The sequence below is a fragment of the Chrysochloris asiatica genome, unplaced genomic scaffold (assembly GCF_000296735.1).
Source record: "Chrysochloris asiatica unplaced genomic scaffold, ChrAsi1.0 scaffold00165, whole genome shotgun sequence".
Taxonomy (NCBI): Eukaryota; Metazoa; Chordata; class Mammalia; order Afrosoricida; family Chrysochloridae; genus Chrysochloris; species Chrysochloris asiatica.
Genome location: NW_006408683.1, coordinates 1739653 through 1767076, shown reverse-complemented (window position 1 = coordinate 1767076; position 27424 = coordinate 1739653). Strand labels below are relative to the sequence as shown.

General features: G+C 39.7%; 1 protein-coding gene across 3 annotated transcripts in view; it reads left to right on the top strand.

Annotated features, from left to right (window-relative positions):
- Nucleotides 1-1168: 1168 nt before the first annotated feature.
- CDC42BPA (CDC42 binding protein kinase alpha (DMPK-like)) overlaps nucleotides 1169-27424 on the top strand; it is a 628044-nt gene continuing 601788 nt past the window's right edge. The window contains exons 1-2 of one of the 3 annotated variants that reach the window (XM_006871263.1): nucleotides 1169-1180; nucleotides 1863-2922. In XM_006871263.1, the coding sequence (XP_006871325.1) occupies nucleotides 2745-2922 (178 nt within the window). In that variant the 5' untranslated portion in view covers nucleotides 1169-1180; nucleotides 1863-2744. Of the gene's footprint in view, nucleotides 1181-1515; nucleotides 2923-27424 lie in introns of those variants that run through there. The other 2 variants (XM_006871264.1, XM_006871265.1) reach the window with 2 other exon arrangements.

Here is a 27424-nt window from a genome sequence, read left to right as displayed (position 1 = left end):
GTGTAGATCTCACAAAAGATTCACAATATTTTGTGAAATATCAGAAACTTGAATAACTTGTTGGCCTTCATTTTGAGATTTTCATTTGTAGTTCTTCCTCAGGTTCCATATTTTCAAGATTTAAAAGGATACAATTGTAAGCATTTACATAGAAAATAACCATGTAATAATCTCTGTGTAGATGGCAATTTTGTGAGGAAATACCTGAAATGGCTGAACTAAACCAATTTGCTGTTGCTCCTAAGTGCAATCTAGTAGGTTCTGACTCATAGTGGCCCTGTAAAGGAGCAGCTGGTGTGTTTGAACTGGTAGCAGTCCAGTGCTTATCCTATAGTGAGTGAGAGAAAGAGAGAGAGAGAGAGAGAGAGAGAGAGAGAGAGAGAGAGAGAGAGAGAGAGAGAGAGAGAGAGAACAGGTTTTCCGAGGCTGTAAATCTTTACCGGAGCAGAAAGCCTCATCTTTCTCCCCCGGAACAGCTGGTAGTTTCGAACTGCTGACCTTAAGGTTCGCAGCCCGATTCGTAACCACTACGCTACCAGAGCTCCTTAGATAGAAGCCGAGACAGCGAGACAGAGAGACAGAGGTTTGAACTAAATTCTAATCTTTAATCCTTTCATGTTCTGAAGTGAGTCCTCTGCAGGCAATAACCTTGGCTGGGATAAACAGGAAGCAGTTAGAATAGTTCTGGATGAGAAAAGACTCTGCTCCACATAGGGAAGCAATTGGGAATAGACAGGAGGAATTCTGTGTTACACGGGAGCGCTCAAAGGCGCGCGTGCGCGCGCGTATACACACACACACACACACACACACACACACACACACACACACACCACTTGGATGGTAGCACATCACTGTTGTTAGTCCTGGAAAATGACACAGTGCTGGAATTAGACACCTAGAAAACTGTATTCTGCTGTTCGAGAGAACCGATTTTTAGGGGCGAGTGGGCAGCAGCAGGTAGGGGCAAGGAGAGAGGCACTCACTGTCTTTGCAGACCTGCTGGGAGTCTACAGTTAGGCGTTTCTAGGCCCCCTTAGCAGAGGCGCCAGACAGGTGGCGTCTCCAAGGACTGGGCATCTGCACAGAAACCTGGGGAGCCGGGAACAGCGACAAGGCTGTGGCGCAGTTCCCAGCCTGAGGCCCTGTCCTGCGGCAACTCCTAGCTCGGCCCGGGCGGGTCATCTCGCCTCAAATCCTCAGCCGCCACCTCAGCCTCCTCCCAGTCTTTCCCGTATCTCTGCATTCTACATTGCGGCAGTCGCAGCGTCGCTGGCCCCGGCGCTCCCTCTTCCCTCGCCTCTCCCCTCCCCTCTGGTGGTACAACCGCTCGCACACCCGGCCAGTCCCCTCCTCCAAGGCCTCGGCTAGGCGCGACCGCAGGACACCGCCCGGCTTGGCCCCGTCGCGCTCGGGCTGGGCTGCCGCTGGGATCCGACAGGGGCGGGGAGCAGGGAGGGGAGAGGGCGTGTGCGCGCGTGGAGTGGGGGCGCCGCCATATTGAATCCGGACCCGTCCGCGAGCCTCAACCTGCGCGCTGCGGGTCTGGAGGAGCCTAGCGGAGCAGAGCGTTGCGAACGCGAGAGCAGAGGGAAGGCGGGGGAGGGAGGAGGTGAAGGGAGTGGTTGCTTGCTGGGCTGCCGCAGCCTCGGCTCTCACTAGCGGCGCGGACGCCTCCTCCAGCGCCTCGAGGAGGAAAGATGCCCTTTACCCGGGGCTGTAAAGAAGAGGGAGAAGTCGCTTCTGGAGTCGCCCTCGCTGCCGTTGCCGCAGCTGCCGCCGTTTGTTTCTTGTAAATTCAGAACAATCACCCCCCTTCACCAGGGGCGTCTGGACCCTCCTGCGCGACAGCCTTGTTGAAGGCAACAGGGAGACCCGGCTCTTGGCCCGCGCGGCCCGGCCGACGACCGACCACCGACATGGAGTGGGCTCGCGCGGCCAAGTAGCTGCAGATACGGGAGCCTGCGTCCCAGACCTTGGCCGCGCCACCAGCCAGGCCCCTGGGAGAAGAGGTGGTGGTGGTGGGGGCGGTGAGTTTTCATTGGAATCCGTTGGAAATAGGAAAAACGGCACAGCCTTAACTAGCAAGACGTCGGGGAGGAAAAAGGAAAGGCGTCCTTGGGGCAAGACTTGGCGTGCTTTGGAGGGCCTGCTTCGGAACCTCGCCCCCTTTCCTTCCCTCCGGAGAAATTGCCACTGATGCATTATCCAAGCGGTGGCTGGGAGAATTTGCAGCAGAATTTTTGGTTTTCCCTCTCCCATATATAATCTTGTTTTTTCCCTCCGTGTTCTACTTTTCTTCCCGGGAAGTGAATTGCTGATTCAAATAGGACTTTATTCATTAATGAAGCAGCCGGATTAATTTCAGGATTATGTTGCATCAGTTGAATTTTGAATGAAGAAGAGGTTTTTTTTTTTTTTTAAAGAAGTGTTGGTTTTTGGTCCACTGTACTTTTAGTAATTATTATTTAAATATATGTTTTAATTATGTTCGTGAAAAATGTATAAAATATATATTTTATGGGACCTTTCCTCAAACTATATATATGTGAAATTGAATATGCTTCCGTTAAGTGAGGTTACTGATGTGTTGGATGTTTAATTCAGCACCAGCATTGCAATGACAGTTGTTTAAATAATAAGTGGTTTATTTTTGAAACCGCACCTTTTAAGACTTAGGTCCAAAGAATAATCGTTAATAACAATAATAATTTAAAAGAACACCAGCAGCAGTGAAAGCCAACATGTCTGGAGAAGTGCGTTTGAGGCAGTTGGAGCAGTTTATTTTGGATGGGCCCGCTCAGACCCATGGGCAGTGCTTCAGTGTTGAGACCTTGCTGGATATACTCATCTGCCTTTATGATGAATGCAGTAATTCTCCATTGAGAAGAGAGAAGAACATTCTCGAATACCTAGAATGGGGTAAGTTTGCATTTTGGGGGAAGTCTCTTAATTTGCTCTTTAGCTGGCCATTGTGATTTGAGTGTTATAGAGAGAGTTATAAGGACTAACAGCTACTCGAATTAGTAAATGGATATGAATACAGTAACAGAAAAGATACCAATCATCCACGATTTTCTTCTAGTTTGGGAAATGTTACTCAGTTCCTCAGCATATGTTACTCAGTTGTAACATGACCTAGGTAATATGGAACTTAGACTGTAGAGCTTATGTTTTTTAGGTCAGTAGTAAGAGATTTTGAATAAATTCTGTTATGGGCAAAATGGATTATTGCGTTAGTTACTTTCAAGCATGGCTGTCTAACAGACATTTATTTGTAAGGTACTTACTTATTGGTGGAAATATTCCTTTCCAGACTTTGGAAATCACTCTCAAAATGGGAGATGTTAGAATACCTGTGTTTATCTGAGGTCAAACAGGAACCCGAAGGTGGTGATAGCGGACTTCATTTCATCTCTGTATAGTTCAAGTAAAGAAAACGATTAAACGTGGACGTTTATTAAAAAGTATCATGTTGGTCAGAAAAATGCCATAAATAGTTTTAATTTTTTTTTTGTGATAGTTAGTGGGGTAATTTGAGGCAGCATCAGTGTGAGGGTTGGATTTTAATGTGAATTTCATTGAGATATAAGTGAATCTTCATTCTTCTAAATAGGAATATGTTTTAGGATACTGTGCTGTAAGTCTCCAGATGACCTTCAAGCTTGAAAGCTTGGCGGGGGTTCTTTTGTCTGTGATGTTAGACAGAAGTGGGCCCCTGTTGGAAAAGTACACAGCATCATCCAGTCCTGTGTTGGGACATTGACTTTTGAAAAATAATAGTCAACTAGATATTTTGTACCTTTGGAATACTAATAATTTTAGTTGTAAAGGCTTCTACTAAAATATCTTGGTTCCCAAGTAAAGGTCTGTTTTCCTAAAGTTAAATAAATTGGTGATTATTTTTATTTTTGTTTTAAATTTGTATTTGAGATTTCTTAAAAATGAGTTTCTCAGCTAAATCGTAGATTTAAGAATGTCTGCACATAGCACCTTTCTTAATGCATAGTTTGTCAATGTCAGAAAACTTCTAGCAACTTGATGTCATGCAGTTTTTCAAACTATATGCTTATGAAGGGTGGGTGATGTGGTGCCCACGAATAAGTGTTGACTCCTAGGGTTTCCAAACTTGTAAATCTTTACGGGAGCAGAAAACCTCATCTTTCTCCTACAGAGTGACTGGGAGATTGGAAGTGTACTGACCTTGAAACAGCCCAGCCTGTAATGCACTGTGTGTCCCGAGCTCCTTCTGTCTATGAGTTGGATGATTTATCAATGACAAAAAAGTAAAAACAACTGATTCTCAGGCTCATACTGGGAATGGGAGAAATCTAAACAGTCCTTCAAGTGACTTTTCTTTTAAAAGTGAGATAGTTTTGACTTTTGAAATGGTTTTGTGAGTATATTTAAAATTTTTTATTAGTAGCATAAAAGATTTTATGAAGTTACGTAATCTTACATCCTGTTGTATAGATTTATAAATTTTGTAATACCTTCTTTTGAAAACTTGAAAGGTTTTGGTATTTTCAGAGTTGGAATTTGAGTTCTTGCCTTTGGGTTCTATTGTGATTATCTAGTCGTAGATTATGATTGTCATTTAATATCCATTCTCAAATAAAAATGATGGAAGAATTCTTTGTAATAAATGCAACTTTAAAGTTAAGATGAAAGAGAAAATCTTATTCTCTACTGCCTTCTGATTATTAGTTTACTTAATAGATTTATAATATGAGATATTTTTCTATAGTACTAAAATATTTTATATACATTTCCATTAAATATGCTTTTGTGTACTTTATTTCTTTAAAATATGTAAAGACATACTTATATTTTAAGCTAAGTAATAAAGTTAAATGTCAAATAAGTGGTCAAAAATTTTTGTTTTTATTATTACATTTAAATAATAGTTCATCTTTTTAGTTATCTGATACATAGTGTGACAGAAATGTACAGCCTCTTAAGTTAACTCCTATAATGTTTTTCAGTAATAGAGAATAAGAGACTAGAATTTTTAAAGAATTATCTTATACTTTTTGGGACTAGGCAGTTGTCTGTTAAGTCTCAGGCTACTGTTAAGTTGGAGCGTGAGGTTTTGAAAGTAGGAGTTATAAAGTTTCTGTAGTTTCGATAAGGAGTAAGAAGAGAAAGTTAAAAATTGAAAGGCTGTCAAATGGTATATCATGAGCAGTATTCTTTCCTATTTTTAAATTGTGCTTTTAAGTTATTTAAGAACCACATTCATTTAAATACTGAAGTAGATTGTTGTTGTTGTTGTTAAGTCCCATTGAGTGGGTTCCCATTCTTAGTGACCCTATATAGGTTTTTGAAGAGCAGCTGGTGGGTTTGAACTCCTGAACTTGTAGTTCGCAGTCCAGTGCTGATCCTGCAACACCACACCAGGTGTCCATTAGCTGCTATTGATGTATGAGTTGATTACTACCTTTTGGGAAAATGCCCAATTTTTTTTCTCATTACCTAACATTTTATATATATATATATATATATATAAATAAAATTTTTTGTCAGTGATGAAAATGTACAGGGATTGTTGTGCGGGTAACCTGTTGCCATCAAGTTGATTCTGATGCATAGTGTACCAATAGGATAGAGTAACACTGTCCCATTTGGGGTTCCCAAGGCTGTAATCTTTACTAAAGCAAACTGCCACATCTTTCTCCCTCAGAGCAACTGATGGGTTCAAACCCAGTGCTACGCCACCAGTGCTCCTTGTTGTGGAGTTTAAGTTTCACCTTAAATCATCTGATTTTTGGTTTGATTTTTAAAAGATCCAGTATTTGTAGCAGAGGAGCAATATTAGGTACATACTCTGTATTATGTGCTGCATCTTTGTGTTTAGTTATTTATATTAGTGAAAAATGTCATCTGAATATGACTTAATTTTTATGTTGATAATATACTATTTTTTAAAATGGAGTCAGCTAAGATTCTAACGTTCTGTCATTTTGTTCTTAGTTGTGGTCCATTTCATAATTAATGTTTTGTTCATGACAGTATCATGCCAGTGAGAAGACTGACAATTCAAAATCAGATTTTCTTTTCTTTCCTTTATTTATTTTTTTGGACAAAAAAGAAATTATGCTAATGATTCTAGAGAGGAAATAAAAGTAGAGCTGGAGAGAGGAAGAGGAAATTAAGCCAGGGAGCACTTGAATGAATAAGGGGATAAAAGTGCCTAAGGCCATAGATCACTTTTAAATTTAACAGTATGTATTATCTTTGCAGTTATAATCAATAAAATTTGAAAGACTATTTTGACATCTTTGTTTCTTGAAAAATAAGTGATTATAGTTTATATGTTTATTTATAAAATAATAGCTTGGATGCCAGTAGTATAACTCTAGAATTAAATTACAGTGGAGTTGTAAAAGTAAAGTAAAAATAACTTTTATATTATGAACTAATTTGCTAGTAATGGCTGTTGTTATTGTTAAGTGCTGTGGAGTCAGTTCTGACTCATAGTGACTCTGTATAGGGTTTCTGAGGAGCAGCTGTTGGATTTGAACTGCCAACCTTGTGTTTTGCAGTCCAGTGCTGATCCTACAGTGCCAACCTAGAAGTAATGGCTGATTGAATACATATTCATGAAATTGGCTACCCTGTATTTCAAAATGAGAAATTGCAATTTTAGGAAAATCTTTACTTAACTTAAAATAGTTATTGCAAAAGAAACATGGAAAACTAACTGTATGTGAATAACTATTTTTTGAGGCTTCCTCAGTGTCCTAGTATTTCCTGTAAATTATCATGAAATAACAGTCATTTTAGAGCTGATTCTGATTATAGATTCAAGATAGTTTGAATGATACATAAATTTGTTACTTGAGCACATCAGCTCATGTTATTTTTGTTGTTAAGTTCTTTCAAGTCAGTTCTGACATATAATGACAAATACTTCCTTTCAGAGTGAGTCTAAAGCTTATTCACATTTTTCCTTTTATATGGGTCAGTTAAGTGAGTCATGATATAAGGGATGTCTCGATTAGAAGTTCTGAATTTTTTCTAGGATACCTTGTTCTTCTGGCGTAGAATTTACCAATCATACCAAATTATTGAAATGTTCATTTAATACAGACTCCTTATTTATTTATTTAATTAATTTTTTTTTTTTTAGAAATCTTCATTTAGGATCATCATAAATACCATCAGAAATGTAGGCTAACCACTTGTTTCTTTTGTACTAAACCCAAACCAAACCCACTGCCACTGAGCAACCCAATATAGTGTTTCTGAGGTTGTAAATCTGTGGGAGCAGAAAGCCTCATCTTTTTCCTGAGGAGTGCCTGATAGGTTTGAACTGCCAACCTTGCAGTTTGCAGTCAGATTCTTTCTACAGTGTCGCCAAGGCTCTTTTCCTTTATATTCTATTATTATCATAAGCATGATCATAATAATGAATAAGTACAATTATTTGAGTTAACACAATACTGATACATGGTCAAGAAGAAGTAGCTATTATTCTATTCCAAATAAGGAGCCCTGGTGGTACAGTGGTTAAAGTGATTGACTAATAACTGAAAGGTTGGTGGTTCGAACCCACTAGCTGCTCCACGGGAGAAAGCCCTGGCAGTCTCCTTTCTAAAAGATTGATAGCCCTGGCATCACTATGAAGCAGTTCTGCTGGGCCCTATAGGGTTGCTGTACGTTGGAATTGACTCAATGACAGTTTTGTTTTTGAAAAATCACATTAATGGCTTATTGCCAGATGATCTTGATTATTGCAACAACTTGATATTCATTAGTAATTGTTATTAGGGAAATCACTTTTAAAAAACAACAAAAAAATATAACTGAATGAAAGCAGTTATCACCTTAAGAAATTTTAGACGTTTTATTTCAACTGGAAATAAAGTATACCTTAGCAAGTGCTGTAAAACCAAATAGCATAATATGTTGGAAATAAGGAAATATCTCAGAATTCTAGGAACTTGATTAATGTTGCTGTTGTTGTTAAGTGCTGTTGAGTCAGTTTCGACTCATATTGACCCTATGTAGGGTTTCTGAAGAGCAGCTGGTAGGTTTGAATTACTAATTTTGTGCTTTACAGTCAAGTGCTCATCCTACAGCGCCACACCAGGACTTTGTGGTTCAAACTGACCTTGCACTCCAGTGCATTATCCTGCAGCGCCACACCAACATATATATGTTATTGTTGTTGTTATGTGCTGTGGAGTTGGTTCCGACTCATAGTGACCCTGTACAGGGTTTCCGAGGCTATAAATCTTTACGAGAGCAGAAAATCTCATCTTTCTCCCGTGGAACAGCTGGTACTTTCAACTGTGAGATTAGCGGCCCAATATGTATTCCTATATTAAGAACTTCCTTAGTATAAACAGTACATTGAAACATGACCACAAGCTGCTCCTCAGAAACCCTATACACTGTTGGTATGAGTCAGAACTGACTTGATGGCAGTTAACAACAAATTCTCATTATTCACTGGGTTTGTATTGCATTGTAATTTCTTTGCAATTCAGAGTGTAATTTTTAAATAACTGAATAGACAGGAAAAATGTATGTACTTTTGTCAACTAAAAGTATACATAAATATTTAGAATCTACTTCACGGCCAGGGAAATGGTATATGTTTTCATATTCTCACGATTTATTGGCTACTTCTCCAACATTGTATTATAAATCATACTTTGAAATCCCTTTTTTCTGCATGTGATTCTTTTTTTTTTTTATATGTGCATGAAGGGAAACAATATCAAATTATTTTTTAATTCAGACAGAATAATGGGAAATTTAACATCATTGGAATTTCAGAATGCTTTTTCCTTCCTGTTCATGAATGGATGAAATTTTATGTATTTTTTAAATCACACATATAATGAGAATTTTCTCATCCTTGTTAAAAAGAGTTATAAATATTTTCAGAATTCCAACATATTAATGAAGAAAGTATATCTACCTTTTTCTCGTTCATACAGTTTTATAAACTTGAAAGCTTAGAATTCCTGCTCATATGTAGATGCCATTATACTTTTTCTTATTAAAGCATTGCTGTGGAACTATTCTTAATCTAGTTATCATAGAATACTTGGAAAATATGTAAAATTACCATCAATTCGACTTCTTTTGGGGTCTATCCTTCCTGGGGTTCACTGAGCTTCTTGAATATTTATCTTTACACTTTTCAGGATATTAGAGAAATTTTCTTCCAGCAGTTCAACTATTTCCTCTGTGGACTTGTGTGATTCTTCTTGCTTTGGAATGCCAATAATTCCTAAGTTATTCTTCTTCATGTTGTCCAACATGAATCTTAGACCTTCTTCTGATTTTTTTTTATCCTTTTTTGTGTTTGCTCTTCTATCTTAGTTGTATTGAGAGATTTGTCTTCCAGCTCACTGGTTCTGCCTTCCATCTCATCTATTCTATTCCTTTGCCCTTTCAGTGTGTTGTCTATTTCTGATATTCTATTATTGATCTTCTGGACCTCTTTCTATAGGTTTTGAATTGTTTCCAATGCTGTATCTGTCTTATTTGATTGTTCCTGTAGTGCTTTCCTGACTTCTTCCTTATTTTTCTCAACTCCATTGTAAAGTGTTTTGAAACATTTTATAATCATTTTTCTGAATTCCTTCTTAGGCATTATCAAGGCCTGTCCTCCTTCCAAAATGTAGTCCAGGTCTACCTCTAGGTCATTTATCTTGTTTCTGGACATATGCTGCTATGGTCATCTGCTTTTGCTTTTTGGACATGTTTAGTGTTTATCTGTGGCCTTAATACTTAATTGAGTATGTGTTTTGGTATTTTTTATTCTTTCTGATTGCTTCCAGGAAGATGTGATCAAAATGTGGGCTTTTCTTTTCACTCTTCTTATTGCTTAACTCAGAGTAACTTTTACAGGTATTGTCTGCCTCCCTGGTATATGGCAGTTGGTATTGGTTCTTGCCTGGGTTTTAGTGTTTTATAGAGTGTGATTATAGCTTGACTATATGGCAGCAGTTGCTGACTCTTCTTGGGTAATATAGGGGGAGAGAGAGTCCCCCAGAGTTAGAAGGGGGAGCATAAAACAGCAAAATGGCACCAGCAAAAAGAAAACAAGAAAAAAAAAACCCAAACCCCCAAAACAACAACAACAAAAAGTAAATTGAATACTGCAGTCTATAATCATAGAAAAGGGAAAGGAGGGAGAGAAGACAACAACAACAAAAAAATCTGTAGCCTAATATGAGTATGACTTTAATGTCCTCTCTTCAGCTTCTTGTTTCAAAGCTGCCTGAGAGATTTCAAGATGTTACTGTTAGTTGTTATGCTATACCTCAAGCTTTAATTTAATTTTCGGCTTGTTTTGTTTTTAAACTCTCTTTCCCTCTTTACAGCCCTGTCCTGCCCTTTCCAGTACTTAAAAAAACAACAACAACAAACATTCAGGGTCTGCTCTTGGGCTGAGTATCTGTATGCATGCACGGCAGAAGAACCCACCAGTAGTGAGGGTAGGGGGTGTCCACTCGCTCAGGCTCCCCCTTTAGTCACCAGAATGGAGGTGCACAAACAGTGGAGGTGCCAGTGACCAGATACAAAAAAAACAAAATCAGAACAAAGCATAACTGACAGTGTATTGTCCACCTTTGCTTCAAGGTTCCTGTGGCATTTTTCCATGGTGTTTCTGCTCCCCTGCTTGGTGTTGCCGTTTGGTCTCACCCAAGATTTCGACTCCGGGCCTTTGAGCTCGGCAGATTCAATAGTATGCCATTTCTTACTTTAGCTTCAAGTTCCAGTATCTGTAAGCCTTCAAACTTTCAAAATATTCCTAGCTCTGTGGTTCCGAGTTTTGGAGCTCTGCCCTTGATCTGTTTTGCCTGGTATCCTGTTGTATGGCTGACAGTGAACTTCACTGCACCTCCGCCCTAGCCGCCATCAAGCTCCACCCATCAGTTCAATTTCATGAATGCAAAAAGCTGGATTTTTTTCCTCAGTTATACATATCTTAGGAAGTTTTTCCATCCTTTTAACATACAAAGGCCATTGAGAACATGTGTAACTTTTTATTTCCTTATAATGGATGAAACTTAATTCTTGATGGTTCCTTTCCTCTCCTTTGTCATTTTTCCTTTTCTGATTTTAGGCTCTTGATATTGATTGACTTCCATTGATTAGCAGAAGTGTATAAGCTTGTTAGACATTAAGGATGATCATATGATCGCTACATAATGGTATTAATTTCTTTATATTATCCCATTACTTCAAATGTATTCTAGGGTAGATATGTTGTTGTTGTTAAGTGCCATTGGGTCAGTTTTGACTCATAGCCACCATGTATAGGGTTTCCAAGGAGCAGATGGTAGCTTGAACCACCGATCTTGTGATTCAAACTGACCTTGTAGTCCAGCGCATTAACCTGCAACACCACACCAGGACTCCAAGGTAGATATAGGTGAGAGGATTTGCTATTTCATAGATTTTCTCATTTCTTGTCAGTGAGAGTAACTTCAAGCTTTAACACTAAGACCAAGCTGCTTTTGCACTGTATCTTGATGAGTCAAAAAGTTCTTTCCTATCATAATGGACTATTGTTTATTTCCTCCACATGAATGGCTGTCCTTTGTTGCCACTATAAATAAAAACTCCTTTCTGATCTAGGGGATTTCTGTTTCCCATTGGTGCTATCAGAATTCCAGGATCACTCTTCTCAGCCAGTTTCTCTACTCTCTACAATTTGCACCCATCTTTCTAGTCAGGAAGGAGCCTTGGTGGCATAGTGGGTTATGTGTTGGGCTGATGATAGCAGGGTCAGCAGTTTGAACCCACCAGCTGGGAAGAAGAAGATGTGGTTGTTTGCTCCTGTAAAGATTTACAGCTTCAGAAACCCTAGGGAACAGTTCTGCTCTGTCCTTCAGAGTCACTGGAATCCATAGAGTTGGAATCTATTTAATGGTGGTGGTTTTTTTTCCACGTCAGTAGATGGGGAATGGCTAGCTGTCTATTTGGCTAGTGTTCCTCTCTCCACTCTAGTGCTTCTTTGATTACAGGAGCTGCTACGCACTTTGGCTAGCATGGCACAGGAAGCACGAAGACTTGTCTTGCTATCACCCTATAATCCTGAAATTTGCCCCTGAATTTTTTCCTTAACAAACTGTTTCCACTTTGGAATTTTGACTTCACTCTAGCCTCTTCCCTAATTTTAAAATGTGTTCTAAAAATTCCTGAGATTTCTAGAAAGGGTAAGTATAAGTATTGTGTGGGAGGGGGAAAGGGTTATTTGGTTAAATATACTTTGGAAAGTTAGAGTTTATTTAGCAGTTGTGGAATTTTTATTTTTTTCTGTGTGAAAATCATGTGAGCTGACAGATAAGCTTTATCATGGTGGAGGAAAAACACCCAAAAAAGTAGAATGAAATTAGATATAATAGTGAACCAGTGCTGTCAACCCCTCAAGTCCTTGAAATTACTAGGAAGTCTCTACATAGAACCTTTACTTAGTCAGTTAAACTTACTTTTCTTCATTATAGGCATTCACAGTAAATATAGAAATCTCACTTTATCTTTTTTCAGTTTTAGTTACTACAGTTATAAGATTTGCAAAACTATTGTTTGGTGTGCATCAAAAGATTTCTTTCATTACATGGTGATATTTAAGAGGAAAAGTTTATGGAACTCAGGCAATTTCAGAATCCATTTAACATTCAGTGTTGTTTTTTCTGAAGGTGACAACATTTTATCTAGCCTGTTGGTTTCATACTTTGTATATTCGTGTAGGAACTTTACTGTTACATGAATATAGTATCTGCAAAGCTGTGTATTTCAAGTGCCAGTAACTACAAAAAATCCAGAAAATATATTCCTTTCATTAAGGAGAAAACCTACATAGTGCTGTTTCAGTATCATGTGAACAATTATAATTCTGTGATTATCATAAACTTGTATTGTGGGTTGTTGTTGTTAAGTGCTGTTGAATCAGTTCTGACTCATAGCAACCCTCTATAGGGTTTCCAAGGAACAGCTGGTGAGCTTGAACCGCTGACATTGTGGTTCAGAGAGACTTTGCAGTCCATTGCATTAACCCACAGTGCCATTGTTGTTGTTAAGTGCTACTGAGTTGGTTCCGACTCATAGCGATGCTGTATAGTTTCCAATGAGCAGCTGGTGCCGACCTTGTGGATCAAACCAAGTTTGCAATCCACAGCGCCACCAGGATACTAGGACACAATTCAACTTGATTGTTTAAAAAGAAATATACTGGATAAATTAATTGCTGTTTATCTTTTTTTCCCTTCTTCTGATGCAGGTTTATTTTTCTTTTCAACCCTTCTCCATCAACCCCATTCCTCCCATGTCCAGTCTAATTATGCTAAAAAATACTACCTATCTCACTAAAGACAGTCTTTTAAGATTACATGTAAATTTAGTTCAGTCATTTGCTGACATCAAGTTTTATTTCAAATTGCTAAAACATTATATTGGTTGTGGTGATGGTGTGGTGTGCTATGGCGTCACTTCCAACTCATGGCAAACCCTGTATAGGGTTTCTGAGGCTGTACATTTTTATGGGAGCAGATGACCTCATATTTCGCCCATGGAGCAGCTGGTAGATTTGAACTACTGACTTTGTGATTAACAGCCCAACTCCTAACCCACTGTGCTACCAGAGCACCTTAAACATGATATTGTTGCTGTTATTAAGTGCTGTTGAGTTGGATCTGACTCACAGCAACCCTGTATAGGATTTCCAAGGAGCAGCTGGTGAGTTTGAATTGTTGACCTTGAGGTTACCAGTCTAGTGCTTATCCTACAGCATCATGCCAGGACTCCAAACATGATATTTTGTTGTTGGTTTTCTGTTGTTCAGTGCCGTACAGTCATTTCAGACCCATAGCGACCCTTTATAGGGTTTCTGAGGAGCAGCTGGTAAGCTTGAACTGTAGACCTTGTGGTTCAAACCGACTTTGCAGTGCAGCACATTAACCCACAGCGCCACACCAGGATTCCAAACATGATATTAGGCTTAATTAATTAAAAAAGAAACCTTGTTTAGTTTACTCTATTCATAATGGTAAAGCTTATTTAAATTTTAAATAACTGGAGTTTTAATGGTGAAGATCTGTAAGTGGAATACCTCAAGCTGAAATTTTCTGTTCTAAACTAATGTATTGGTCAGCTACAGGGACTTTGGATTCAGACTAACTTCTTTGATTACTGGCTGGACAATATAGGCAATTTACTAATCCTGTTTCATCAGATTTAATAAAGTCTGACATTACCCAAAGCTAGAAAGTTGGTGTAGGGTTTTTCCTTTCCTGGTAATTAAAAATCTGTTTCATCCAATATTATGATAAAGGAAGAACTAAAAGACCATTTTTAGAAGTATAGTTGAAATGTACAGTTATACTACTAAACAAACAAACAGCAAAAAAACCCATTGCTGTTGAGTTGATAGGGTTTTCTTGACTGAAATCTTTAGGGAAGCAAATTGCCAGGCCTTTCTTTCATGGTGTCACTAGGTGGATTAGAACCACCAACCTTTAGATTAGTAGTTGAGTGCAAACCGTTTTTAGGGACCTTTTGGTTATACTGACATACGGATGGAGGAGAAAGATGAGGCTTTCTATTCCCACAAACGTTTACATCTTGGAAACACTATAAAGGTTGCTATAAGTTGGAACCAACTCGACAGCATCTAATAACAGTAACACAAGGATGTTGTCCTGTTATGGCACTGTTTGATGCTCTTCATCATATTTCAGTATTCAGTATTCTGGTGCTGACAGTGTTTCACTGCTATTCATAAATTTTACAGTGGCAAAACATTCAGTTGTAGTCCTCTTCTCTTTTTTCCTTGTCTGTCTTAGTCTGGAAGCTCTGCTGAAATCTGTCCACCATGGGTGATCCTGATGGTATTTAAAATGCCATTGGCAAAGCTTCCAGAATCACAGAAACACGCAAGCCACCACAGTATAACAGACAGAAGGGTTGTAACTGTGGTCTCATATAATATTTTTCCATTTGTGATTGACTTATTTCACTCAGTGTAATATATCCTTCAGGCTCATCCATGTTATGAAGTGTTTCTCAGATTCTTCATTATTATTTAATGTTGCACAATATTTCAATGCATGTATGTAGCATAGTTTGTTTATCCATTCATTCATTTATGGGTAGTTAGATAGTTTCCGTCTTTTTGCTATTGTGCATAATGTAGTAACATGGGTAGTCATAAATGAGGAAGACCCCCAATGAGGTGGATTAGCACAATGGTATAGCAACAATTATGAGGTTGGCCCAGGACTGGGCAGTGTTTGATTCTGTTGTGCATAGGGGTTGCTATGAGTCGGTACCGACTCAATGTTACATACGTGATAACAACAAACATTGTGAATTCAGTAATAGTTTTATAGGGAAAATCATAAATTTCACACTCAACAAATCATATTCTATTTCATTGCAATGATTACAATCCCGTCTATGAATCATTGGTTAACAGTATTTATTACTTCTATTCCAATTTTTTTTTTGATGTACACCAAACACACAGAAAATGTATATTCAGTGTCCAAAAGGTACATTTTTCATTTCAGCCTTATGCCCGCAGACACATAGCCTTTCTCATTCCATGGGCATAGACTCCTCAACTGCTCTCTCTCAATATATACCATCACCACCAAGCTGGTCTGCTTGTCCTTTCAAGTGGAAATTTCCCACCTCAGAAGATTCTGGATGGGGTTCAGGATTCCACCTATGGTCTTATGTAATGCAGAGGCTCCACAGGAAGCCTCCTTCAGCATAATCTTTTGACTCCTAAACCATTCATAAGTTTCCTATGTGATGCTCTATTATCACCAGAAGTTAGTATGCATTTTCTATATTCACCTATATTCTTCTATATTCTCCTAATCTGTTGGTGTTGAGTTGATTATGATTCATGGTGAATACTTTGTAACTATTAAAAATTAAGAAATTAACGTTAATGTGTTATTGTTCTTAGTCGTCATTCAAATATCATCAGTTGTCTTAATAGTATCTTATAGAATCCAATTTGGAATCGTATATTGTATTTGGTTGTCATTTTTTTGATGTCAGTATCCTTCTGTCTAGATCAATAGTTCTGATTTTCCTTGAGTTTCTTGATTTTGACATTTTTGTATTTCAGGTGTTATCTTTCATCATGTTCTAAAAGTTTGGTTAGTTTCCTCATGATTAGATTTAGATAACACCAATTTGGCAGAACAAGTACAGAAATGATGCTGTGTTCTTATTGCATACTTAAAATTGACACAACTTTATATTGCCTCATATGGCTTTGTGGGTTAATGCGCTGAACTGCAAAGTCAGTTTAAGTCCCAAGGTTGGTGGTTCAAGCTTACCAGCTGCTCCTCAGAATCCTGGACAGGGTCGCTATGGGTCGGAACCGACTCAGTGGCACTTGCCAACAACAACATTTCCCAAAACCTGGACCTAATACCGTAAAGTTGATTCCGACTCATAGTGACCCTACACTGTAAATCCATAGGAGTATATTCACATTGTTCTCCCATGAGCAGCTGGTGGCTCTGAACTGCCAACCTTGTAGTTAGCAGCTCAACACCTAACCCATAGCATTCCCAGGGCCCCTTTTAGCTCTATTACAGTGGTACTTGCTAGGTGTCACCACTGTAAAGTTGCTTTTTTTTCTGCTTTGTAATTGGTATCTTGTGGGGAAGTACTTTTTGTTACTTAAATACCCTCCATCTTATTAAACTCTCATTCATCCATATCAGTATGGATTTATAATGTTTTATTTTATTCACTAGGTTATAATTCTTTATTATCATTTTTATTTTGATACCCCAGTTGACCCACATTTGGCTAGTGGAGGCCTTCTTTGTTGGCTTCTGCAACTTCTGACATGCTCCCATGATCCTTTGAACACTTTCTTGCTTTCTGACACAAAATGTTTCAGGCTCAGTTTGTACTTTACCTGTAATTGGTCATTTCTTCAAAGAAATGGACTTTACTAATTAGAAGCTAAGATCTCAGTTTTATGTTTCTCATATATTATATTAGGGCTCATAATCTATATTAGGGCACAAAACTCTGTATCATCTATCTGTGTGCCATCTGTCCATCTTACTTACATACATACACATGTGTATTTATATATTTATCTCAATATATGTTGAGGACAGTGAGTTTGCAATGGTTCTTCTAATTCCAATTGAACACCACAGGATAGTTTATTCTGGTTTTCACCTTTTCCATATTATAATTCTGTTCTCCAATAAGAGACTCCTCTCTCTCTCAAGTATCCTTAATGTATTTATTTATATCATTGCCTCAGTATGTCACCAGTTTCCCATCAATGCTGACAAACCCTCCCTCATGCAGCTGACATGCTCCATCACCGATGGACTTCACTTCGCTTGCATTGATTTCCTGTGCCATGTTACCATCCCTCTCTCCTCATAGATGTTTTTCTAACCTTGTGCAGGCTCTGACTATCCGTATCAGCATTCGTTCTTCACCATACAGTTAACAACTCTGCCATGGGGACACTTTCCTCACCCCACTTGAACTTGACTTCCCATGCCAGCCTGTCCTTCAGCCTCTGTTGCCTTTGTCATGATGCATTGACTCTGACCTTCTGTCCTAAGCTGCTTCTACGTGAGGGCATCTTCCCCTAGTCACACTCTGATACTCACTGCCATGCAGGTCTTCTTTGTGGATGTCCTTAGCATTCAGCTCAGCCCTCAACATCCTACTCTGCCTCATCATGACTCCTGTTCTCCTGTGCTTACCTTAATCTACCCTACCAAATGGCTATGTTGTTGTTGTTATGTGCCATGGTGTCGGTTCCGACTCTTAGCGACCCTGCACAGGGTTTCTGAGGCTGTAAATCTTTACGGGAGCAGAAAGCCTCATCTTTCTCCTACAGAACAGCTGGTACTTTTGAACTGCTGACTGTGAGATTAGCAGCCCGATTCATAACCACTACGCTAAGGACTGAATTATTTAGGAAGGAGAATGGAAAGGCAATTTATATAATTTTGTCTTAAACACACACACACACACACACACACACACACACACACACACACACACACGGGTAAGTAAAAAATTCTCGCTACTACGGTTCCAGTTCAAACAAAAAGTGTTTCAACATGTCTTCGTGATCAGTGAGGGGCTGCAGACAAGTCTCTCAGTAATCCACTTTTCTTAATTTCATTAGGATGACTTCAAAAAAGATCTTATCAGGAGAGTAGCTTCTAAGGAGATCTGCTGTATCACTTGAACTCAAGGCAGAGAGGTCAGCTTAGAAGGTTATTTCAACTGTTTTTTTGGGATCCCAAGGGGGTAATTTTTAAAAAAGTTCTTATTGTGAGTTGGGTAGTAGTTTTTACATGGGAGAACACCAGCTTTACATTCATCCTATTGTATTTCGTTTCATTGCAATGATTACAATCCCTTCCATGCATGAATGTACCCCGAAGCACTCAGGAATATACAACCATTCAGAGAAACAAAGGGCACACCCCGCAAGCCTGCTCCCTGGCTGCCAATACACAGCTCCTCTCCTTCCCTGAATCCCAATCGCTCCATCTCTCCACATCATTGACTCTGCCTCTGTCTCTGGTGTCACTGCTTCTCTGGATAGGGTCCTACACTCCGCTTTTCTCCCTTGATGGTCCAGGGTCCTCTGCTCCTGGACTGCAAGATCAAGCACTCCCCTCCTTTTGTTACAGAATGTCTGTCTTTACATTTGCAACACTCACAGTCAGCCCTGATAGCAATTATTCACTACTGAACCACAAGAGTCATCCCCATCTCCTTTCACCAGCCCCATCCAGACAGGTTGGAAACCACTCAGTGGAGATTCAACCGTCCCCTGTACCCTCTAAAACTAGGCTCCCTCTTGCAACCGTCCCCTGTACCCTCTAAAACTAGGCTCCCTCTTGAGTGCTTGTAAGCCAGTCACTTTGTGCCTTTGTTAGCCTCCCCATTTTGGGTAGCCAATGTATAAGTTGCCTATCCCTGTCTACCATGTGCACCAAGTGGGTGGGAATGATCCTTGCTGTAAAGATTCGTTTCCTCTTTAGAGCTACTACATCCATAAGTATAGGTCAAATTCATCAAATTGTAGCAGATTACTCTTTTTTTCCTCTTCTTTCTTCCTCTGGTCAATTTCTAATCATCTAGCCATTGAAACCAGGTCAGATGGGTGCTATCTGCAAGTACGGGTGTTCTTGTGCATCTCCCCTCACTTCATATCAGCTAGACACTTCACTCTCTGCTGTAGTCCTCTGTAGCCATGTCCCTGTCCCTGGGTTCAGGAGTCCCCAGGTCTTGTCATACTGCTGGCTAACCAGGTCTCAGTCCATGTGAACAGGGGTCTGTTGAACATGGTCGGACATAACTCACAATTTTTTTGCTGTCTCCCGCCCCCCCACTGACTTCCCCTCATTGGTAGAACGATGTGGTCACTGGCAAGACCACATGCCTGCTCGTGTATTCTCCTTGAGTCTCAGTCTTGGAAGGAAGTTTGCCCTGAGGGTACCTGACCACTTGCCTTGATGGCTCCCCTGGGAACAACTTGCTTGTTCTTGTAGTTATCAGTGGGACTGCTGGACTGCTGTTTATTGTTTTTGATTTTTCCTGCTGGTCTTTCTTTCAAGAAGTATCTTCTGTTCATCTAGCAGCTTCATGCTGGTCTGCTTGTCCTTTCAAGTGGAAATTTCCCACCTTAGAAGATTCTGGAAGAGATTAAAAGCTCAGCAGGAAGCCTCCTTCTCTGGGAAAGTTCTAGCCCCATTTTAGATATTCCAATCAGTTATTGGCTGAAGATGGATTTACAAGCTTTCTATGGTAATGTTTCTGGCTATTCCTTTCTCTCCCCCTCAAGTGTCTATTTTATAGTAATAGGCAAGGGAAATCAACATTCAAAAGACAGCCAAGCATCTTAACATTATTTTCCCTCTTTTACCCATTCAAACCATGCTTCAATCCCAGGATCCCAGAGCCATGTGATTTCAATGTTGAGCATACATCACTATTTACCTTTGTCCCACGTAACCCATGCAAACCAGCCTAAATGTTCTCCCATCTACCTTGTTCTACCACTCCCCTCCCTCTTCTTGTGTATCCCACCCCCCCAGCACCCAAACTATCCTGTGTCTATTCTTTACCTTGTGCTCTACTTTCCCCTCCCTCCCCTGTCCCCTCACTTCACCCTCTACATCCCAGTAACCAACAAAGAATTCCCCCCCCCCCCTTTTAGTGTAGGTACTTAAACATTTACAATAATGGTCCTATGCAGTATATTTTGTGATTGAGACTAATTTCACTCAGTGTAATGGCCTCAAGGTTCATCCATGTTACACTGTGGCTTGCAGCTTCCTTGTTATTCTTCAAGGTAGCATAATATTCCATTTTGTGTATGTAACAATCTTTATTATCCATTCTTCCACTGATGGGCACTTTGGCTGTCTCCATCTTTTTGCTATTGTAGATAGTGCTGTTATGAATATTGATATGCATATATCTACTTATGTTATGGCTCATATTTCTAGTGGATAAATACCAAGTAGAGGAATTGCTGGATCATAAGGTATTTCTATTTCCAAGTTTCTGAGGAAGCCCCATATTGCTTTCCAGAGTGGTTGGACCATTTTGCATTCTCACCAACAATGTAGGAGGGTCCTGCATCCTCGCCAGTATTTATTATTCTCTACTTTTTTATCTTTGCTGTTATTGTTGGTGTGAGATGATATCTCATTGTTGTTTTGATTTGCATCTATCTAATGGCTAGTGATCATGAACATTTCTTATGTTTGTTGGCTCCCCAAATCTTCTCCTTAGTGAAGTGTCCGTTCATGTCCTGTGCCCATTTATTAATTGGGTTATTTGTCTTTTTCTTGTAGTTTCCTATATATTTTAGAAATTAGTCCCCAAGGGGATTATCTTGATAGATTTCCTTGAAGGATATTGGATCATGAGAGCTTATTATGATGTGTTATGAATACTGAAAATCGCATTGGCAAGTAAAAGGCCAGGATTAAAAGGCCAGGAAAGTTGTGGTGAGGAATTTTTTCCCATCACAGCAATGCATCTGCTCATTCTTTGATGGCAACAAGAGTTGTCTGTGAAAATTTCGTTGGGGAACCTTAGCACCATCCACCCTGTGACCTTGGTCTTTTTGTACCAGGTTTTATTTTGTTCCCCAAACCCAAAGGGCATTTCAGAGGAACAATTTGAATCTCTTGAAGATGCCAACTGGCTGTTTTGGTGTGTTGTAAATCAAAGAGTGCAGAATTGTTTGGGGTAGGGTTAGAGAGATGGGAATACAGCCTTCAGAAGTATATAGACCTATGTATGCAGTAGAGAGAGGGAACAAATCTTTACAGCGAAGATCATTCCCACCCCCTTGATACACAGGGCAGACAGGGATGGGCAACTTGGACATTGGCTACTCAAAATGGAGGGCTACAAAGGCAAAAAGTGACTGGCTTACAGGCTTTCACAAGGGAGCCTAGATCCAGAGGGCATGGAGGAAGGTAGATCTCCTCTGAGTAGTATCCATCTGTTTGGGCGGCGCTGATGAATGGAAAAGGGGATAGCACTCATGTGGCACAATTGTTACCAGGACTGACTGTGAGGGTTGGAAATGTAAGGTAGACATTTTGTAGCAAAAGGAGGGGAGTCATTGACTTGGTAGTCCAGGATCGGTGGTTCCTGGGACCAAGGGAGAAGAGCGGAATGCAGCACTCTACCCAGAGAAACAGTGATGCCAGAGATGGAGGCAGAGACAATGACGTGGAGAGATGGAGCATCTGGGGACTTTAGATCCAGAGAGGGAGAGGGGCTGTGTGCTGATAACCAGGGGGCAGGCTTGCAGGGTATACTCTTTGGTTGGTTGATGATGCATGGAGGAGATTGTAAGCATGGCAATGAAACAATATACACTAGGATGAATGTAAAGCTAATGTCCTCCCATGTAAACTACCACATAATTCACAATAAAATATTTTTAAAAAAGATGAGAGCAGAGTTAAAATTACTCCTTCTCTCTGAAGAAAAACATGGCATCAGGTTTGGAGGAAGACTCATTAACAACCTGCGATATCCAGATGAGACAACCTTGCTTGCTGAAAGTGAAGAGGACTTAAAAACATTTACTGATGAAGATCAAGGAGCACAGCCTTCAGTATGGATTACATCTCAATGTCAAGAAAACAAAAATCCTCACTACTGGACCAATAAACAACATTCTTATCAAAGGAGAAAAGACTGAAGTTGTCAAGGACTTCATTCTTATTGGATTAACTGTCAACACTTATGGAAGCAGCAGCCAAGAAATCAAACGACGTATTGCATTGGGCAAATCTGCTGCACAAGACCTTTTTAAAGTGTTGAAGAGCAAAGATGTCAACTTGAGGACTAAGGTGCACCCGACCCAAGCCATGGTGTTTTCAGTAACCTCATATGCATGCAAAAGCTGGACAGTGAATAAGGAAGACCGTAGAAGAATTGATGCTTTTGAGTTATGGTGTGAGAGGATAATAATGAAAGTGCCATGGGCTGCCAAAAGAACCAGTAGATCTGTGTTGGAAGAAGTGCAGCCAGAGTGCTCCTTGAAGGCCAGGATGGCCAAACTTCGTCTCTCATACTTTGGACATATTGTCAGGAGGGACCAGTCACTGGAGAAGGATATCGTGTTTGGTTAAGGTGGAGGGTCAGATAAAAAGAGGAAGACCCCCAACAAGATGGATTCAAGCGTGGCAACAGTAGTGAGGTTGGCTCAGGATTGGGCAGTGTTTTGTTCTGCTGTGCATAGGATTACTATGAGTTGGTACCGACTCGATGACACCTAGCAACAACAACATATAACTTACAATACCTAATGCAATAATTTCTCCTCCAACTCAATATATGCATTGCTGGTACCTTTGCATTCTATAATCTCGTGCTGTAAAAATATCAGGGCAAATTAAAAATAAAAGAAAGAAAATAAGTATATAGACCTCGAGGGAGGATCTGTGGAGAAACAGTTGTTGTTGTTGTTGTTGTTAAGTGCCATCGAGTCGGGTCCGACCCATAGCGACCAGTAGCTTCACATATTAATGCTTTTGAATAATAAAAGGGTTTTTTGGTTTTGTAGCAGTACTTTTTGATTTACTCTTGTGTATATGTGTTGTGTACACGTAAGAGGGGTCTTAAAAAAGTTGGTGGGAAAATTTCATCATCTTTTAATTCCATTTTCCCACCAACTTTTTGAAGTACCCTTATACACTCTTATCTTCAATGTTTTTACTCCTTTAAAAAATTAACTTTGATATATATTTTTTGAGTTCTGACAAATGCAGTTATATGACTTCTACCACAGTCAAGATATATAGCAGTGCTGTCACCCCTATAAGTTTTCTTGTGCTGTCCTTTTGTTTTTATATACCATATTCACCTTTCACTCAGCTATAATGGTGTGTTGGGAACGCGATAGCTCCATATGATAGGCACTGAACTGCAAATCAGTAGGCCTGTGGTTTGAGCCTAACAGCCACTCTGTGGGAGAAAGATGGGGCTTTATGCTCTGGTGAAGATTTAAAGCCTCAGAAACCTTATACCGGATCACTGTGAGTTGGAATGGACTCAACGACACTTTAACAACAAATGGTGTGTTGCTCTTCTACCACTCAAAGCACACTTTTGTCGTACTGTGAGTTTTCATTTGTTGGATAAGTTACATGGAAACTCATTTTCCTCCTCTCTCATTAACCTGTTCCAATATGGTGCGTAGCATATAGAAGGCATAATGTTGATTGAATGAGTTAATGCCATTGAATTTGTTATAGAAATGTCAAACCCACTGCCATCGAGTTTATTGTGACTCATAGTGATCCTCTATGTTTGCAAGGCTGTAAATTTTTATGGGAACATAAACCTGCAGTGTTCTCCCACAGAGCAACTGGTGGATTTGAATTGCTGACCCTGTGGTTAAGCAGCTCAATGCTTAACCCACTATGCCACCAGGACTCCTAAATTTGTAACTGGCAAGGCTAGTGGCAATAGATCTGCTCTTGAAATATTGCATGGAAATAATATTTTTGTATTTCAAGAACTTGTTTACTTTCCATTTAACCTATTTTATTTCTAAAATGATTTTTTGCAAGTTGGTAGGTGCTGTTGAACCAGCCCAGATTTATGGCAGCCCCATATATAGATATGAAACCCGTTTCATATAATGAAATGCTTCTTAGTGTTGCTCAATTCCTATGATTGTTTGTGGTTCAGACTCCTGTGCTCCCTAGGATTTTCACTAACTAGTTTTTGGAAGTAAATCACCAGGCTTTTTAATCTAGTTTGTCTAGTATGGAAGCGCCTGATGAAATACATTCAGCATTGTAGCAACATTTAAGTTTCCACTTATAAGTTTGGTGACTATACATGGGGTGCATTGGCCAGGAATTGAACCCAAGCCCCTTCATTTGTTGTTTAAATATTGTCAAGTTGATTCCAACTCATAGCGATCCAGTGTAGGATTTCTAAGGCTGTAAATCTTTGAAGAAGCAGAAAGCCTCATCTTTCTCCTGGGGAGTGCCTGGTGGGCTCTGACTGTTGACCTGTGCTTTGCATTCCAGTGCTTATCATACAGAGTCATCAGGCTCCCTCATAGTAGGTGGGAATTCTGCCACTGTGCCAGCAATACCCTTTTTCTTATATGTTGTTGTTGTTAAGTGCCATCGAGTCACCTCCGACCCATAATGACCCTATATAGGGTTTCCGAGGAGCAGCTTGTGAGCTTGAACAGCCAACCTTGCAGTTCAAATGGCTTAGCAGTCTGGCGCATTAACCCACAGCATTATACCAGGACTCCCTTTTTCTCTTTACTCTCATCCTTTTATTTGTTTTATAGATTGTCAGCTGCCAAGGGAGAAGATAAAAGGCTATCTTTTCCCTTGGCAGTTGACAATCTATAAAACAAATAATGGGATGAGAGTAAAGAGAGTGGAGTATAAGGTATGAAGCGACTTCAAAAACTTCATGAAAAAATTCCATATCTTTTCATTCAATTTTCCCATGAAAGTTTAGAAGGTGCCCCATAAAAGATGGAGTAAAATGAGTAAGATGAGGCTTTCTGCTCCTGCAAAGATTTACAAGCCTTGGAAACCCTATATAGGGTCTCTGTGAGTTAGAACTGACTAAGTGGCACTTAACAAGGATCCTTGAAGTCCTTCTCCTAATACATGCTACTGGGTTTCTTATCCTTTTTCTCACACAGAGATTGGATGCTTATTTTCAGTAAAACATGTTTTTTAGATTGAGTAATATTAGATATAGTTTGTGGCAGGCATTTCACACTGAAAATATGGAGACTAATGACATGTCTATTTACTTTTGCTTAACTCTCAGCTTACTGAGATGTAGGCCTTCATCACAAAGGCAGTAGATTAGAAGAAATTTTCTGGAGAATCTGACCAGTCTAAAATGAAAGATTTAAAGATGTAAATATCAGGGGTTTCTCGGTAAAGCACTCAGTCACACTACCGTGAAATTCATTATCAATGAGTTTCGCCCAAGGATTCACAGTTTCAGATCATCATCTTTTCAGTTTCTCATAATTAAATATGAACATAAAACCAAGGGTTGCTAGTCATCTGAGGAAAGCATCTAACACATAAGGTACAGTCATAAATAATCAGGGGAAAAAGGCAGCATATAAAACAGACATTGCAGGCAAGATAAAACTTCATAACAAACATAAAACTATCATTAATATTCCCAGAGATAAGATGAAATACTACAATCATGAAATAAAACCAGAATGCCATGAAAAGAAGTAAAAGAGAATAAAAAAGTTCTTTAAATTTATAAATGTGATGTTGTTTTGTTATAGTGCCATTGAATCTGTTCTGGCTCATAATGACCCTATGCAGAACAGAACAAAACACTGCTTGGTTCTGCATCATCCGTACAATTATTGTTGTGTCACTCCATTTTTTGGTGGGGGTCTTCCTCTTTTTCATTAATGCTCCACTTTGCCAAACATGGTGTCCTTTTCCAAGGACTGCTCCTTTTTGAAAACATGTCCAAAGAACGAGAGTCAAAGTTTTACCATCCTCACTTGTAAGGAGCATTCTGACTGTACTTTTTCCAAGACAGATTGTTGATTCTTTTGGGAGTCCATGCTACTTTCAATCTTCTATGCCAGCACCCTAATTCAAATGCATTAATTCTTTTACAGTCTTGCTTATTCATTGTCCAATTTCACATGCATATGATTGAAAATACCATGGCTTGGCTTCATTGCATCTTATTCTTTAAACTGACAAGTTTGCTCTTGAATACTTTAAAGAGGTCTTTTGCTGTAGATTTGCCAGAATGTTCCTTAGAAGCCAGGATGGCGAGACTTTGTTTCTCATACTTCAAATGTGTTATAAGGAAGGACCAGTCCCTGGAGAACGACATCAGGTTTGGTAAAATCAGTGAAAAAAGGGAAGACCTCCAACGAGATGGATTGGCACAGTGATATCAGTAGTGGTCTCAAGAGTAACAACAATTATGAGGATAGCACAGGATCAGGCAGGGTTTCGTTCAGTTGTACATAAGGTTGCTATGAGTTGGAACCAGCTTGGTGGCACCTAACAACAACATATAACCTTTGATTTCTTGAGTGTTGCTTCCATGAATGCTGACTGTGGATCCAAGTGAAATGAACTATTTAACAGCGTCAATTTTTTTCTCCATTTATTATGATGTTATTTATTGGCCCAGTGGTGAGGATCTTTGTTTTCTTTACATTGAGGTGCAATCTATAGTCTTTGATCTTCAGCAGTATTTTAAGTCCTCTGCCATCCCAGCATTGGACTGCTAACCAGTTGCTCCTTGGAAACTCTGTCACTGAGTCAGAACTGACTCGACAGTACTAACAGCAGCAATACTTCTCGTAAGAGTCTTGGTGTGATGCTGTAGGATAAGCCCTGGATTGCTAATGGCAAGGTTGACGGTTCAAACCTACCAGCTTCTCCTAGGAAACCCAATATAGGGTCACTATGAGTCAGAACTGACTTGGTAGGTGCCATCGAGTTGGTACCGACTCATAGCGACCGTATGTACAACAAAATGAAACACTGCCTGATCCTGGGCCAACCTCACTATTGCTGCCACGTATGAGTCCATCGATGCTGCCACTTGGCCAATCCATCTCATTGGGGGTCTACCTCTTTTTTCTCTGACTGTCGGGGACCTGCCTCGACATAGTTATGTTGTTCACGAGTGTTTGGTTCACGAGGAGGGGAGATCCAGCGGCAATAGGGATAGCGAAAGAATACATAGACAAACAGAAGAAGGGAGACAATGAGGCACCCCAAAGCCTGGGTGGATACATCACTGGTGGGCAGGCTTGGGACTACAGGCATCAATGGCCTCTGCAGGCAGCAACTCACTGCCCTGCAATCTTTACTGCATGCCTTCTAACCCGTAATGCACTGCAATC